This window comes from Grammomys surdaster, unplaced genomic scaffold (genome assembly GCF_004785775.1).
Source record: "Grammomys surdaster isolate TR1022 unplaced genomic scaffold, NIH_TR_1.0 310, whole genome shotgun sequence".
Taxonomy (NCBI): Eukaryota; Metazoa; Chordata; class Mammalia; order Rodentia; family Muridae; genus Grammomys; species Grammomys surdaster.
The window spans coordinates 2,357,840-2,372,633 of record NW_021604729.1 but is presented as its reverse complement, the minus strand read 5'-3'; the positions used below and the strand labels follow the sequence as shown (position 1 = coordinate 2,372,633).

The window sequence follows — 14,794 nt, the reverse complement described above, 5'->3', positions numbered from 1 at the left end:
CTAAAACACCACACCAGGCCCTCTCTCCCGATCACAGGCCTAAAACAACACACCAGGCCCTCTCTCCGGATCACAGGCCTAAAACAACACACCAGGCCCTCTTGCATCAGCTTCTATTTTAAAAAGAGCTGGGGGAAGAGCTAGAACAATGACTCAAGTGGTTGAGAAAACTAGTTGCTCTTCCAAAGAAATCTGCAAGGCAGTTTACAACCTTCTGTTAATTCCTATTCTAGGAGATCCAACACTCCACTTCTGGGTGCCAAGCACACATGTGGTACACAAACATGCATGCAGACAAGACAAAAATCCATACACATTTAAAAAAAAAAAAAAAAAAAAAAAAAGCCGGGCAGTGGTGGCGCACGCCTTTAATCCTAGCACTTGGGAGGCAGAGGCAGGTGGATTTCTGAGTTCGAGGCCAGCCTGGTCTACAGAATGAGCTCCAGGACAGCCAGGGCTACACAGAGAAACTCTGTCTCGAAAAACCAAAAAATGAAATAATAAAAAAATAAATTAAAAAAATAAAAAGAAAAGAAGCCAGGCATGGTGGCAAAAGCCTTTGATCCTGTCATTTGGGAGGCAGAGGCAGGCAGATCTGTATTGTGTTGAATGTTAGCCTGACCTACAAAGTGAGTTCAAGGCCAGCCATGGCTACATAGTAAGACCCTGTTTCAAAAAAAACAAAAGCAAACAAATAAACGAATAAAAGTCTTGGGGTTGGAAATTTAGCTGAATTGTAAGACGCCAGGTTTGATCTTCAGGTCTGGAGAGGAGAGCGGAGAAAGAAAAAGAAAGTCGGGGGTAGTTTGCATAATATGAGTTGACAGTAATTACTCAGTCAATGCAGGCTTTTACTGTAGCATTGACTATTTATGTTAATTCAGAAGAACTCCCAAGTTTGGTGGGAAATATTACTTAACAGGTAAGGTAATCCCAGCACTCAGGAGGCAGAGGTAGATCAAGGTTAGTTTGGTCTAAGGGCAAGTTCCAGGACTGCCAGGGTTTACACAGTGAAATCCTATCTCAAAAAACAAAAACTGGGCTGGAGAGATGGCTCAGTGGTTAAGAGTACTGACTGCACTTCCAGAGGTCCTGAGTTCAAATCCCAGCAACCACATGGTGGCTCACAACCATCTGTAATGAGATCTGATGCCCTCTTCTGGTGTGTCTGAAGACAGCTACAGTGTATTCATATATAATAAATAAACAAATAAATCAAAAAAAAAAAACTAAGATAAAATAAATCTTAACAACAACAAAAGACTTAAGGCAACTAGTAAGTGACTGGGGACTAAACCCTCATCTAAGGAAATACCCATAACCTTTTTTTTTTAAAGATTTATTTATTTATTTATTTTATGTATATGAGCATACTGTCGATGTCTTCACACCAGAACAGGGCATCATATCATAGATGGTTATGAGCCACCATGTGGTTGCTGGGAACTGAACTCAGGACCTCTGGAAGAGCAGCCAGTGCTCTTAACCACTGAGCCATCTCTCCAGCCCCCGCCCCCAATAACCTTTCTATGAAAATACTCTTACCTTGTTGACCTGTGTGACCACAGCATCCACCACTTCACCTTTAAAGGGCCGGAAAACAATAGCTTTGTATTTCACCGGATAAAGAACAAAACCTCGGCCTGGCTGGATCACACCGGCACCAATATTGTCGATGGTGGTGACAGCAATTACAAAGCCATATCTGCAAGAAAGATGAAAGAAGGCAGCTACTGTATGTGAAGGGCCTCTAACAAGCCACCAGAAATAGGAGTCTCTGTGTAATGGAACCTCTGCTCAGACAGCTCAATGACCAAGAAGAGACAGGACACTGATCAGTACTTAAAATATTAAATGACGCTCTCATAATTGTACAGTAAATGCCCAAGGCGACCCAGATATGCTGACATACACCTATTCTCTTAGTACCGTTTAAACTAAGACAGGAGGACTTGCCAGGGTCAAAGGTGAGACAGGTTTTTCAAAAACCACAAACGATACAAAGAATTGTGACGAAAGCCTTTAATTCCAGCATTCAGTGGCAGGCAGATCTCTGAATTAGAGCCCAGCTTGGCCCACATAGTGAGGCCATCTCGAAACCCAAAAACATTTGCATAATAACGGTCTGATCTCACATAAGGGAAGAAAATTTTGTTTAGCAACTTTTCAGAGGGTCCAAAACAGGCAAAACTGGCTGCTTCAGGTGCCTGGAGGGGTGAAAGGGTTCCTCAGAATAAGTGACAAGCCCTGATAGGAGTTAAGTAGAAGTTACAGACTAGAGTCATTGTGCGTACATTCAGCAGACACTGAATCAGAAACTCACTTCCCAGTGCAGGTCCCCTCCACCTCGGTAAACAGCTTCTGCTTCACCGTGTTGAGCAAGTTGGGACCGAAGTAGCGAGGGTGCAGGAGGATCTCGTGCTCCAGGGAAATCTGCAGAAAAAGGAAAATGGAGACTCCGCCAGCCACACTGAGGACAGGAAGCGACCAGTGGGCCCTTCCCGGCCACCAGGGTCCTCCTGTCCCTGCCCTCACCGCTACCCCGCGTCCAACTCACATGATAAAACATCTTCTGCAGAAACTTGAGCCGCAGAGCTCAAAACTCCCCACGAAGGGACCTCGCCGGAAGCACTTGCAGAAGTCCCACCACTTCTCGTGGTCGCTTCCGCAGATCTTACTGAGCCTTAATGTCATGGGCGGGGATACATGAAGCCCCGCCCCTTAGGCCTGCCCATCAAGGCTCAGACTCCCAACCTACTTAAAGCAAGTTCTAGGATAGGCAGGATTACACAGAAAAACCCGGTCTAGAAAAACCTAAAAAAAAAAAAAAAGAAAGAAAGAAAAAAAGAAAAAAGATAAGGTTATTATATAGGTCTGGCTTGTTGCCACATGCCCTTAACCCAGCTGTGGCAGACAGATCTCTAAATTCAAGGCTAAGCCACAACTACAAAGTGAGTTCCAGAAAAAACAGGGCTGTGTATACAAACTCCGTAAAACATTTACATACATTTTTTACACTATATATAAAATATATATATATATGAATATATATATGTATGTAATTTTCTTGTTTGTTTTTGGTTTTTCGAGACATGGTTTCTCTGTGTAGTCCTGGCTGTCCTGGAACTCACTCTGTAGACCAGGCTGGCCTTGAACTCGGAAATCTGCCTGCCTCTGCCTCCCAAGTGCTGGGATTAAAGGTGTGTGCCACCACTGCCAGGCACAATATTTTTTTTTTATTTTATTTGGGGGGCTGAAGAAATAGCTCAGTCCTTAAGAGCACTTGCCGCTCTGCAGAGGTCCAGGATTTAATTCCCAGCAGCCACAGGATAGCTTACAATCTTATCTGTAACTCCAGTTCAGGGGAAACTGATATCCTCTTCTGGCTTCCTTCAGTACTGCATGCAAGTGGTACACAGACACACATGCAGGCAGAACACTCATGCTTGTAAAATAAAAATAAAGGTTAGGTAGCTGGGGAGATTGCTCAACACTTAAAGTCAATGGTTGTTCTTCCAAAGGACCGGGATTTGATTCCCAGCACAAACATGGTGACTCAACTATCTATACTTCGGTCCTAGGGGATCCAATGCCCTCTCTGGCCTCCATGGACACTGCACCCTTGTGGTGAACAGACATAGATGCAGCCAGAACACTCACACATATAAAATAAAAACAAAAGTTTTTACATATAAAATAAAAACAAAGCTCTCAGGGCTGGAGAGATGGCTTTGAGGTTAAGAGCACTGGCTGCTCTCTTCCAGAGGTTCTGAGTTCAATTCCCAGCAACCACGTGATGGCTCACAACCATCTATAATGAGATCTGGCGCCCTCTTCTGGCCTTCAGGCATACATGTAGGCAGAATACTGTAGACATAATAAATAAATCTAAAACAAAAACAAAGTTCTCACAGAGGACCTGAGTTCAGTTACTAACACCTGCATCTGAAGTATCACAACTCCAGTTCTAAGGGGACCTGAAATCCTCTCGTAGCCTCAGAAGGTACCATACCAACACTCATGGGCTTGTACTCACACACAGATAACTTACATTATTAAGTACACATAATTAAAAAGAAATCACTTGGAAGTGGTGGCACATTCCTTAAATCCCAACATTCAGGAGCAAAGGTAGGTGGATCTCCAAGTTCAAGGCCAGCCTGGTCTTCCGCATGAGTTCCAGAACAGCCCGGGGTACATTAAAAAAAACCCTGTCTTGAAAAACAAAACAAGCCGGGGGGGGGGGGGGGGGGGGGGCGCAAAAACAAAACAAAAAAACAAAAAAAAAAGAAAAAGAAAACAAAAAGGCAACAAACAAAAAGATTACTTATGCAGGCATGCACTAGGCTTACTTTTTTTTCTATTTGAGGGACAGGGTTTTATTATGTACCCATGGATGGTCTGGGATTTGCTTTGTAGAGTAAGCTTGCCTGAACTTTTTTTTTTTTTTTTTTGGTTTTTCGAGACAGGGTTTCTCTGTATAGCCCGGGCTGTCCTGGAACTCACTCTGTAGACCAGGTTGGCCTCAAACTCAGAAATCCGCCTGCCTCTGCCTCCCAAGTGCTAGGATTAAATTGCCTGAACTTTTAACAATTCTCTTGCCTTTGCTTTTGAAGCCCTGGATCCTGGGTGAAGTGGAAACTTAAGAGTTGTCAGTTGTGTTGGAAGGTGCTGGGGCAAGCACATGAAGGAGTGTTTTCCTGAAGTGGACACAGGTGAAAGACTAAGGCAGACTCATGAAGGAACATTTAGCTGAAGCAGACACAGGAGAGAGGATGTTCTACTAAAGCAAGCAGGTGAAAAGACAGGTGATGAAGGATTCTTTGCTAACGACATGCATGTATTGGTCCGCCTTACATTACATAGTTGAGCTGCATTTGTCAGGACTCCATAAAGAGAAACACACCAAAAAACTTTTGGTCGTATGCTGCAGTTTCCTGATTGGCAAAGTGATGTCAACTGAGACAGACGTACACACATGCTAAGACCCATGGAGGACATGTGATGTTTGGAGAGAGGATAAATAGGACTAGATGGACAGTGACGGAGGCTGAGCTAGGCTTGCTTGTAGAGCTAGCTGTACAAGGCTTGTGGGTCTCAAGTCTGCTGATCTCATCCCTGAGAGAGCCACAGCCTAGAACTTTTCCTGGAGTTCCTGTTGGTCCCTCCTGCTGACTCGAGCCAAGGCTGAGGCCTGGCTGTCTTTGCTATGTTGTGCTACTGCTGCTGATTCATATTTACTATCCTGACTCTCCCAAACTGGACTGCTGGTGTATTCATGAAGTGTTGAAGTGTCTGTGAGTGGATTCAGCTGCCGCTGCTAACCTATGAACTGAACTGCTGATTTCTAGACAACACAGACAGGAGTTGCTCCAGAGAAACTTTCTAAACAGGTCTATTTCCCCCGTATCCTTTCTTTCTACTACCTCTGGTGGGCAGTGGGCTACAAGGGAGATTAAAGTGTTTAGGAACCATCATTAGGCGTTTGAAAAAATTAAAGTTACACCTGGGATTACATGTCACAAAGTGATGTTTGGTGCAGAGTGACAGTGTACATACTCCCGAAAACCTAGTATAATTTGCAGTTAATTAGGGTAGACAAGAGACAGTGATCACTATACTTTACAGCCCTTTCCTCTGGGTATCTACAGACTCTGAAATTTTTATTCAGGCTCTTTCTGTTGACAGACACCCAAAATCCCAGGACTCAAATAGAGGAGAGACCAGGAGTGAGCAAATGTGAGGACAACCTGTGCTAAGTGAGGGGCTGTTATTAAAAAAAAAAAAAAGTAAAAAGAAAAGGTGGAGAAAGGTTTCTTCAGCTGCTTCAGTATTTGTCGTCGTTGACAGCAGTGGTGGTACCTGCCTACAGTTCCAGGTGAGATATTGGCAGGAGCACTCCAAGTTCCAGGACAACATGTGCTACATGGGGAAATCCTCTCAAGCAAACAAGAAGTAGCTACGTTGAAAAAACAAACAAACAAACAAACAAACAAACCTCCAGTCCTGGAACTATTTCCAGAGACTTACGGTGCAGCTCTGGTGACCTAGAACTCACTATATTGACCAGACTGACTTTAAACTCTCAGAGATCTGCCTGACTTGTTTCCAAAGTGCTGGGATTAAGAGTATACCACCTACACTTGGGCTTTAGGCTGTCCAAGCTGTCCTGGAACTTTATTGTTCCGGCTGGCCTTGAAGTTCTGTCTTCTACCTCCTGAATGAATTGTAGACATGCACAAGCACGTGTGTCTTATGGGACCATACAGAAGTATCTTTGGAGGCAAACTACCATCATCTTCAGGTCTTCAGCTGGGTCTGCAGGCAGAAGATCGTCTCAGCTGTGCTTGTTGATTATTGATGTTCCCTTTTAGGATGAGGGGCTGTGGAGGGTCATGAGACCCTCACTTGAGTATTCAGTCACTTCCCTTAACCAGTTGTATACAATTCTTCCCTAATTGCACATGACCCCGGGATCTCCAGGGCTGGGTGTGTGTGTGCTAGAATTATATAGGTGGACAATGAATAGGGGAGGGAGCTCCATCTATATGACTACAGGGACGTTACGCTGGGTAAACACTTCAGTCAGAGACTTCTGAAGTGGCTCACCCACCCACACTTCTGTAAGTAACCCCTCACTTAGGCTCTGTAAGTAAGGCCAATAAATTGTCCGTGGTCCAATGGTGAACTTTAGTGGCATAGTACCTTCCTTTGTTTATCATTAGGACCTTAAGGAAGAGATTTTTTTTTCTCTATTGACTTTACATCCCGATCGCACGCCCCCACCCCCCACCCCGTCTCCTTAGGGAAGAGACTTTTTAACAAACCAGATATGCTTAGACTCTGTCCCATTCCTGTCCTTACTAGGACTTGCCTAGAGAACAGTCCACCATCTTCATTTTAAGACTTACAGGTAGTTCTAATACCACTTCTGAGCCTGGAACTAGAGGCGCATCCGGTAATGTTAGAGGACCGGATCTGCAAGAGCGAACTGCACTTTTGAGAGGTGTGGCTTACTGTCTACTGTTTCGGCAGAGCTTGGTCTAGACATGGGCCTACAGGCTATCACACCATTTTCTTATATTTCTCCTTCTAGGCACTTCTAAGCACAAACAGGCTATATACTCCCAAATACACAGCGCCGGTACCAACCTCGCCCCACCCAGGCGAGTGATTTCCCTACGGGAAACAGGTGAAGAAGTTCAGCCAATCCTGAGGTCTCTGGGGGGAAGAAGGCGGGATGAGGAAGAAAAGTTTAGGACAGGAGCAACAACCAATCGTGAGCCTCGACGCCTGAGCGATGGCAGGGATTGCCCATTTGGAGAAGCCGGTTACCGAGGGGCGGGGTAGCACGCAGTGAACCAATCCAAAACAAGAGAGGGCAAGCTTGAGCCAATTAAGATAGCGGAGGTGGGAAGGGGCGGAGCTCTTCTGGTAGATGCTAGGTCGTGGGTGAGGGCTCAGCTTTCTCTGCTAGTTCCTACGTTGGGAGTCCTTAGCCTTGGAATGCAAGAGGGAGAAGCACAGGAAGTTCCAGGACTGGGGCTTGAAGGCATCGTCCAGGAAAGCTTGGGCGCAAAAGACAGTCCTAGTTGGAGGAGTCACTGTAAGGCACCGGTTAAGCATCGAGGAAGCACAGGCTGGTTAGGGGGCGGGACTTCCGGGGGCAGGGCTTTTTTCGAATAGGGGCGGGGATGATTCCTAAGGTTAGGTTTAGGGGGCGGAGCCAACAGGTCTTTGGGTGGGACAGTGGAAAAAGAAGGGCAGTTAACTGAAACATGGTTGGGGGTGGGGGACGGCATGTTGCCAGAGGCCTTGGGTAGCCAGCTCTATTTAAGAGCTGATGTGTAGGTTGCTGCGGAAGTTACCTAACTCACTGTCCTTTCTTCCCAGGGAGCCAGTGGTAGGGAACTTTCTTGGGCATCCTTCCCTCCTAGGGGTGCTATGGAGTTCCCAGAACACAGTCAGCAGCTGCTTCAGAGCCTGCGGGAGCAACGGTCCCAGGGTTTCCTTTGTGACTGCACTGTAATGGTTGGTAGTACCCAGTTCTTGGCCCATCGGGCTGTGCTGGCCTCCTGCAGCCCATTCTTTCAGCTTTTCTACAAGGAGCGGGAATTGGACAAGAGGGATCTGGTGTGTATTCACAATGAGATTGTCACTGCCCCAGCCTTTGGGTTGCTTTTGGACTTTATGTATGCTGGCCAGCTGGCCCTTAGAGGAGACACTCCTCTAGAAGATGTGCTGGCAGCTGCCAGCTACTTGCACATGAATGACATTGTTAAAGTTTGTAAGCAGCGGTTGCAAGCCCGAGCTCTGGCAGAGGCAGACAGTACCAAGAAGGAAGAGGAAACCAATCCTGCTAGTTTGGAGTTTTTGTCGGGCAGTTCTCAAGGCCCACAGCCTTTATTGGCATCTGTTGAACCGTCAGCCCGCTGGAGCAAAGAGGAATGGAAGGGTCCAGGCACTCCCTTACCCATTGCTCATCCTGCAGATGAGCCAGCAGTGTCCGGCAGGGCTGACACTACACAACCAAGCATGGAAGTTGACTCACCACATCTTCGGGCACCTCCTCCACCAGTGGCTGATGTCTCTGTCTCTCTTGCCAGCCCAAGTAGCTCTACAGAGACCATTCCTGTAAACTACTTCTCTTCTGGCCTTCCAGCAGTTTCAGTGGAGCCCTTGACTCCTCTTGATGTGGTTCCTGAGAGTCTAAGGGTGGTAGAACCAAGGGATACTGGAGGACCATTGCAAGGCTTCTATCCCCCAGTGCCAGCCCCACCCCCAGCGCCAGCCCCAATTCTATCCCAGGCTCCAGCCCCAGTTGAAGCTGAACTGGTCCAGGTAAAAGTAGAAGCTATTGTGATCTCTGATGAGGAGACTGACTTGTCAGAGGAACAGCCCCAGGGATCAGAAGGGCTGTTCCCATCTGGAGGAGCAATGTATGAGGGACAGCCTTCACAGGCAGAGGCTTTTGAGGAGCCAGGGGCAACAGGACTAGAGGAAGTGGGGCCAAGTGACCACTTCCTGCCTCCAGAATCTCATCTACTATACCATCTGCTGCCAGGTTCAGGGCAGTATCATCGAGGGCTGGTAACCTCACCCCTGCCTGCACCACCAGCCCTGCATGAACCACTCTACACTCCTTCTGAGTATGAAGCAGCCCAAGGGAGCTTTGGGAATTTTACTGAGGATGTTCCCACCTGCAAGACATGTGGAAAGACCTTCTCATGTTCTTATACACTCCGGCGACATGCCACAGTGCACACACGTGAGCGACCCTATGAGTGCCGCTATTGCCTACGAAGCTACACACAGTCAGGGGACCTCTACCGCCACATCCGCAAGGCTCACAATGAGGACCGGGCCAAACGCAGCAAACCAGATCCAGAGGCTAGCACTGTTCTAGGGGTGCAGCCCCTCTCTGGCTCCCAGACAACAGAGAGACATGGTGGTGGTGGTGGTGGTGGTCCACCCAAAGATTTTGTACTTGGTTCCAAAAATTAACATCTGGGGAGCATGAACTGAAGGCAGGCCTGCTCTTACCATTGTTAGATGGCTACAGAGAAGGTTGGAGGCATCTCCTCACTCCTGGGTGGCAGAATGAAGGTTCTTCCCAAGCCGAAGGTGTCTACCCTTTTCTTTGGCCAACCAGATAAACAGGACATTATAGGGCAGAGCAGGTCAGCCAATTTTCCAAGGGCACTGGGAATTTTCCTGAGGTGTAACTGCTTCTCATTCCACATTCTGGAACATAAAACTAGCACTGAAATTATCCCTTTGAACTGGTGTTGGCTGGTTTCTTCCACAAGTCTGCATGCCTTCATGTCTGCCCTCTAGTTCTTTTATCTGACACCTGTATTGGGTAAGCATGTGGGTCTAATTGCTTATGAGGCAAAAAGTGAGTCAGGGAGAGAGCAGCATAGACTTAAAGAGTACAAAGGGAATCTTAGACATGGGTTGCTGTAGTTGAACTTGTGTTCTGGGCTGTATTGGGCACTTCATATGATCACTTAATCTTCTGACAACTTCAAGGGGGTATTAGTATTAGGCTTATCTCCCTTTCAAGAAACTTGAGTTTGGGACTCATTCATTTGTTCAGGGTCATAGGGCTGGTTATGGAGAAAACTAGGATTTGAACTTGGCTTGTGACTCCAGACAGTATGCCTGTTATACTGGTCCATAACAAATGTTCAAGGCAGGTAGAAGTTGGTTTCTTTCCTTTTCTTTTTTTTTTTTTTTTGAGACAGGGTTTCACTGTTGGCTGTCCTGGAATTCACTCTGCAGACCAGGAGAGATTTCAGAGATAAGCCTGCCTCTGTCTCCCCACTGCTGAGATGCATGCACCAGCACCAACGGGACTTTTTTTTTTTCCTAATTTATTTATTCACCAGATGAGTTACACAGGCCTGTTAACACAGAAACCCCATCTCAAAAAAGCAAGAGAAAAGATTTATTGGCAGGGCAGTGGTAGACAGTTCACCTTTAATCTCAGTACTGGGAGGCAGAGGCAGGTGAATCTCTGAGGACAGTCTAGTCTACAAGTTCCAGGATACCTAGGGCTACACAGAGAAACCCTATTTCAAAAAAAAAAAAAAAAAGTAAAAATGTATTCTTATTTTATTTATTTATTTATTTATTTATTTTTGAGACAGTTTCTCTGTGTGTAGCCCTGGCTATCCTGAAACTTGAATCTGTAGACCAGGTTGGCTTTGAACTCACAATGATCCACCTGCCTCTGCCCAGCTTGTATTCTTATTTTATGTGTATGAGTTTTTGGCTGTATGCCTGTATGTGTGCCACATGCATTCGTGTTAACTGAGGCCAGAAAGGACATGGAATCCTCTCGACCTGGGGTTGTTAACCACCTTGTAGATGCTGAGGATTGAACCTGAATCCTCTGGAAGAACAGAAGGTAATCATAACTTCTCCAGCCCCAGAAGTAGTTTCCTTATTCTTTTGAGTGTATGGCTTTGTTCTTTTGCCACCCGTGCTTTGTACCTAAAAAGATCTTTGGTTTGCTATTTTGACAACAGACGCTGTTGTCACAAAAAGTGTCAAGTATTGATAACTAGAAATTTTTGTCTATTTGTGAATTTGAATTGAGGTCTCTGAAGATGAGAAACTGGTGAGAGAAAACAATATATCCTGTGGGGAGAACTTTTACAGGAGCTAAGAACCTGTGGAGGTACCAAAATGACAGATGCTTGAGAAAGCGAAGCCAGGAAACCCCATGAGGATCTTACAGTCATCTAACCTTTGACTTTTACCTAATGTGTGGGGCTGGAGACTGATTGCTTACCTAGCCTGAGACCTTAGGTTTGGTCCGTAAAGTGTGTGATAACAGCAGCCTAAAAAGTGTTAAATAACTCAATAAAGTTATACAGGTAGTTATTGGCAATAGAGTGAAGAAAACCAGAGCCTAGAGCTTATGAAGTGTTGAGATGGGATGACGGGAAAGAGCTCAATGTAAATGAAGCAGCTTTCCAGTCTGTGAAGGGTAGAGCTATAGAACAGAGTAGCCAGTGCCTTACAAACATCCTCTCTTGCACACAAGGACCTAAATGCGGATCAAACAGAAAGGGAAACTGAAGGTCAAAATAAAACAAGCTTTCTCAGTCTCTTCCCTTCCTCTGGAGGTGTCACACTCAGAACTACTGAGTTACTGCTCTTTGAGATAGGAGACTGAGCTCAACAGCGAAGGTTTGGCCAAAGAAAGCCCTTATGGGAAGCAAGAGGTTTTTTGTTTTTTTTTTTTTTGTGGTTTTTTTTGTTTTGTTTTGTTTTTGTTTTTGCTGCTGAGAAAATTCTAAAGCTGAATACAAGTACAGTGGCAGCCGGTCCTATAGTCCCAGCTGCTTGGCAGTTGGAGGCAGCAAAAAGGGAGACTCCATCATCCCCGGAATGAAAACTGAATTGTATACCAGTTACACTCCTTTCCCTCCCTGCCTTCTGGTTTTGGAGACAAGGTCTCTTGTAGACCAGTCTGGTCCTGAACTTGGTAAGTAGCTGAGGATTACTTTGCCCTCCTTCCTGATACACCTTGCCTTTATCCCCTAAGTTCTGGTAGTGTAGGCATATACTACTATGCCTACCTCCTTGGTCTTTTGAGACAGGGTCTTGCAATGTAGACTATGCTAGCCTGAAACTCTAGATCTTCTGCCTTCACCTTATCAGTGCTGTGATTACAGGATATATAACCAAGCCCAGCTCACATTCCTTGTATTAACAGTATCTTCCAATTTTATTTATGCAAATGTATTACTGCCTTAATTCCTCCCAAGACTGGAAGATATAATTATAAACAGTAAAAGCTATTCTAGACAAGTGGAAAACCTTTTCCAGTCTTTCTTAGAGTAAATATCAAAATGCTTATAAGAATAAGTTGCCTTCAAAAGGGCAGGTTTTATAGTTATTTTCACTTAAAAGGTGGAGGGTGGGGTTGAAAAGAGTATGTTGTCTTTAGAACATCAATTCCTCAAAGTAAAGAACAATGTAAAGAACAATTCCTTATGGAATGGATGTAGTTTCTCTTAGCAGTCTGAGTAATAGTCACTACTGAGCTAGTCAGGTCAATACTTGGGCTAATACTTAGTCAGAGGGCCAGAGTGTAAGTTCGTGGGAGAGTACTTGCCTAGCATTCGTAAAGCCCTAGCACAGAAGGAGAAAGAAAAAAGAACTCATGAATAAGTAAATACACCTTCATTTTTAAAGGCAGGTGAGTGGAACTTGCCAGCAGTTTTAGTTACTTGGAAGGTTCAGGCAGAAGATTCACTTGAGCTCAATAGATTGGGCTAGCCTGGGCAACTTAGGAGGAAACTGTGTAAAGATAAGCTAGTGGGGCTGGAGAGATGGCTCAGCAGATAAAAGCACTGACTGCTCTTCCATAGGACCCAGTTTCAATTCCCAGCAGCCACATGGCAGCTCACAATTGTCTGTAACTCCAAGATCTGACACCCTCACATACTGACATACAAGCAGACAAAACACTATTGCACATAAAATAAAAAAGATAGCTGGTGTACTGGCTCATGCTTATAATCCTTGCACCTAGGAGGCTGACACAGGAGGCCTGCCATGAAATCCAGTGCAGGCCATGCTACAGGAACATTAAAACTTAAAATATCTTAAAATAATTTTTGAGTGCCAGGCAAGCACTCTACTGCAAAGCTAACCCGTAAAAACCCTATAGGGACTAAACAAGAATGCAGGTAATATGTAAATAGAACTTGAGGCAAAACTACGAAGGGAGTGGGTCTCAAACTGCCCTTTATGTGCGCCCTTTCACATACACCACAGACTTTCTCTTCATTTACCATCTTCAAATCTTGTTGGAAATGCTTAAAGCCTGGTAAAGCTGGAGCCTGCTCCCTCCATAAACTTCTGAACATATATTTAGGGATCCTTTGAGGCTGATTCACAATGTGGGCTCATCAGACCTCTTCAAGACCTATGTCAGGCTTGGTTTTATTTTTCTGTAACTTAAAGTGTCTGTTGGGAGCTGAGCTTCAGAAGAGCTGCCGAATAAGTCTGACACCATGCTACCTCTTAGGAAGGCTTAGAAACTGATCAGTGAAATAAACTTCTAAGATGCATTTGTAAATATCAGTTTTATTTTTTCCTCATTGATGTAGTGGACAGCTTCCTTTAACATCAAATTTTTACACAACAACCAGGAAGTAAAACCATCTCTGAAGAAGTGAAACATGCAAGATGACAACGATTTTAATTAATTTTTAAAAGAATTGGAAACAGACCATTCATGGCATAGAAATCACAACCACCAGGTTTTGCAGTGGGACACAGAGACTGGACCTAATTGACACCAACTAGACAAGTGGATATTTATAATCAAGGGATAGTGTTGAGATTTATACATGGAAAATTACTGAGTAGAATTTTGTCAAACCAGTATAGGGATTTTATCCATCTGAATTTTTAAGACATGATCTTGTTAGATAGCCGTGGCTAGTCTGGAATTCAGTATATAGCCCAGACTGGCCTTATAGCAATCCTCCTGCCTCAGCCTCTTGGGTGCTGAGATCACAGACATATGCTAACCTTAGCAGTTAAAGAAGTTTGGAATACAGAGAAACCCTGTCTCAAAATAACCACAAAAAAAAAGTTTGGAAGACAAAATATTCTACTTAGTTCTGTCCTTGGATTGTTTTAGATTTGGTAGAACACCTTTTGTTGTATCTTGTTAGATGTATTATTTAAATTATGGGGAGGAACAAAGAAGCAGAGTATTAGGAGAGTTTTAGGTGTCACTAATAAGATAGTTGACCCCACCCTAAGAAACATTTGGTTTATGATTGTATGGTGGCTAGAGATATGTGCTTATTATCCTATGACACGGTCTTAGCTACTAATTGGCACCCATAAACACAATCCAGAGTAAACAGAATGACAAAGCAGCTACCAGCAGATGAATGCCACAGAGGCAGGAAAACCCTAGATTTGCACCAGTGAGTGACACAGCTTCTTCAGGATTCTATCAGGTGCTTCCAAGACACTAAGCAATAAACTCCTTTCCTTGTAATTTCTTTCCTCTGTGAGGTCCTGAGCTCCTACAAGACAGAGTGACAGTTGCCGGGCAGTGGTGACACACACCTTTTTTTTGTTTTGTTTTGTTTTGTTTTTTCAAGACAGGGTTTCTCTGTGTAGCCCTGGCTGTCCTGGAACTCACTCTGTAGACCAGGCTAGCCTCAGAAATCTGCCTGCCTCTGCCTCCCAAGTGCTGGGATTAAAAGCGAGCACCACCACCACCCGGCAAAATGTGTAGCCCAGGCTGGCC

General features: G+C 44.9%; 2 protein-coding genes across 2 annotated transcripts in view; one reads left to right on the top strand and one right to left on the bottom strand.

Moving 5' to 3' along the window:
- Positions 1 to 2,672, bottom strand: part of Polr2g (RNA polymerase II subunit G) — a 5,025-nt gene extending 2,353 nt beyond the window's left edge. Inside the window, exons 1-3 of the mRNA XM_028777509.1 lie at positions 2,558 to 2,672; positions 2,324 to 2,433; positions 1,546 to 1,705 (exon numbers count right to left, since the gene is read on the bottom strand). Coding sequence (XP_028633342.1) covers positions 1,546 to 1,705; positions 2,324 to 2,433; positions 2,558 to 2,569 — 282 coding nt within the window. The 5' untranslated portion in view covers positions 2,570 to 2,672. The remainder of the gene's footprint in view (positions 1 to 1,545; positions 1,706 to 2,323; positions 2,434 to 2,557) is intronic.
- Positions 2,673 to 7,450: 4,778 nt separating this feature from the next.
- Positions 7,451 to 9,772, top strand: Zbtb3 (zinc finger and BTB domain containing 3). The gene is made up of 2 exons (XM_028777536.1): positions 7,451 to 7,606; positions 7,894 to 9,772. The coding sequence occupies exon 2, from the start codon at positions 7,945 to 7,947 to the stop codon at positions 9,502 to 9,504; it is 1,560 nt and encodes a 519-aa protein (XP_028633369.1). The 5' UTR covers positions 7,451 to 7,606; positions 7,894 to 7,944; the 3' UTR covers positions 9,505 to 9,772.
- The last annotated feature ends 5,022 nt before the right edge of the window (positions 9,773 to 14,794 follow it).

Excerpts from the sequence above, each read along its gene's own strand:
- Zbtb3 (XM_028777536.1), top strand. The coding sequence starts at position 7,945 with ATGGAGTTCCCAGAACACAGTCAGCAGCTGCTTCAGAGCCTGCGGGAG.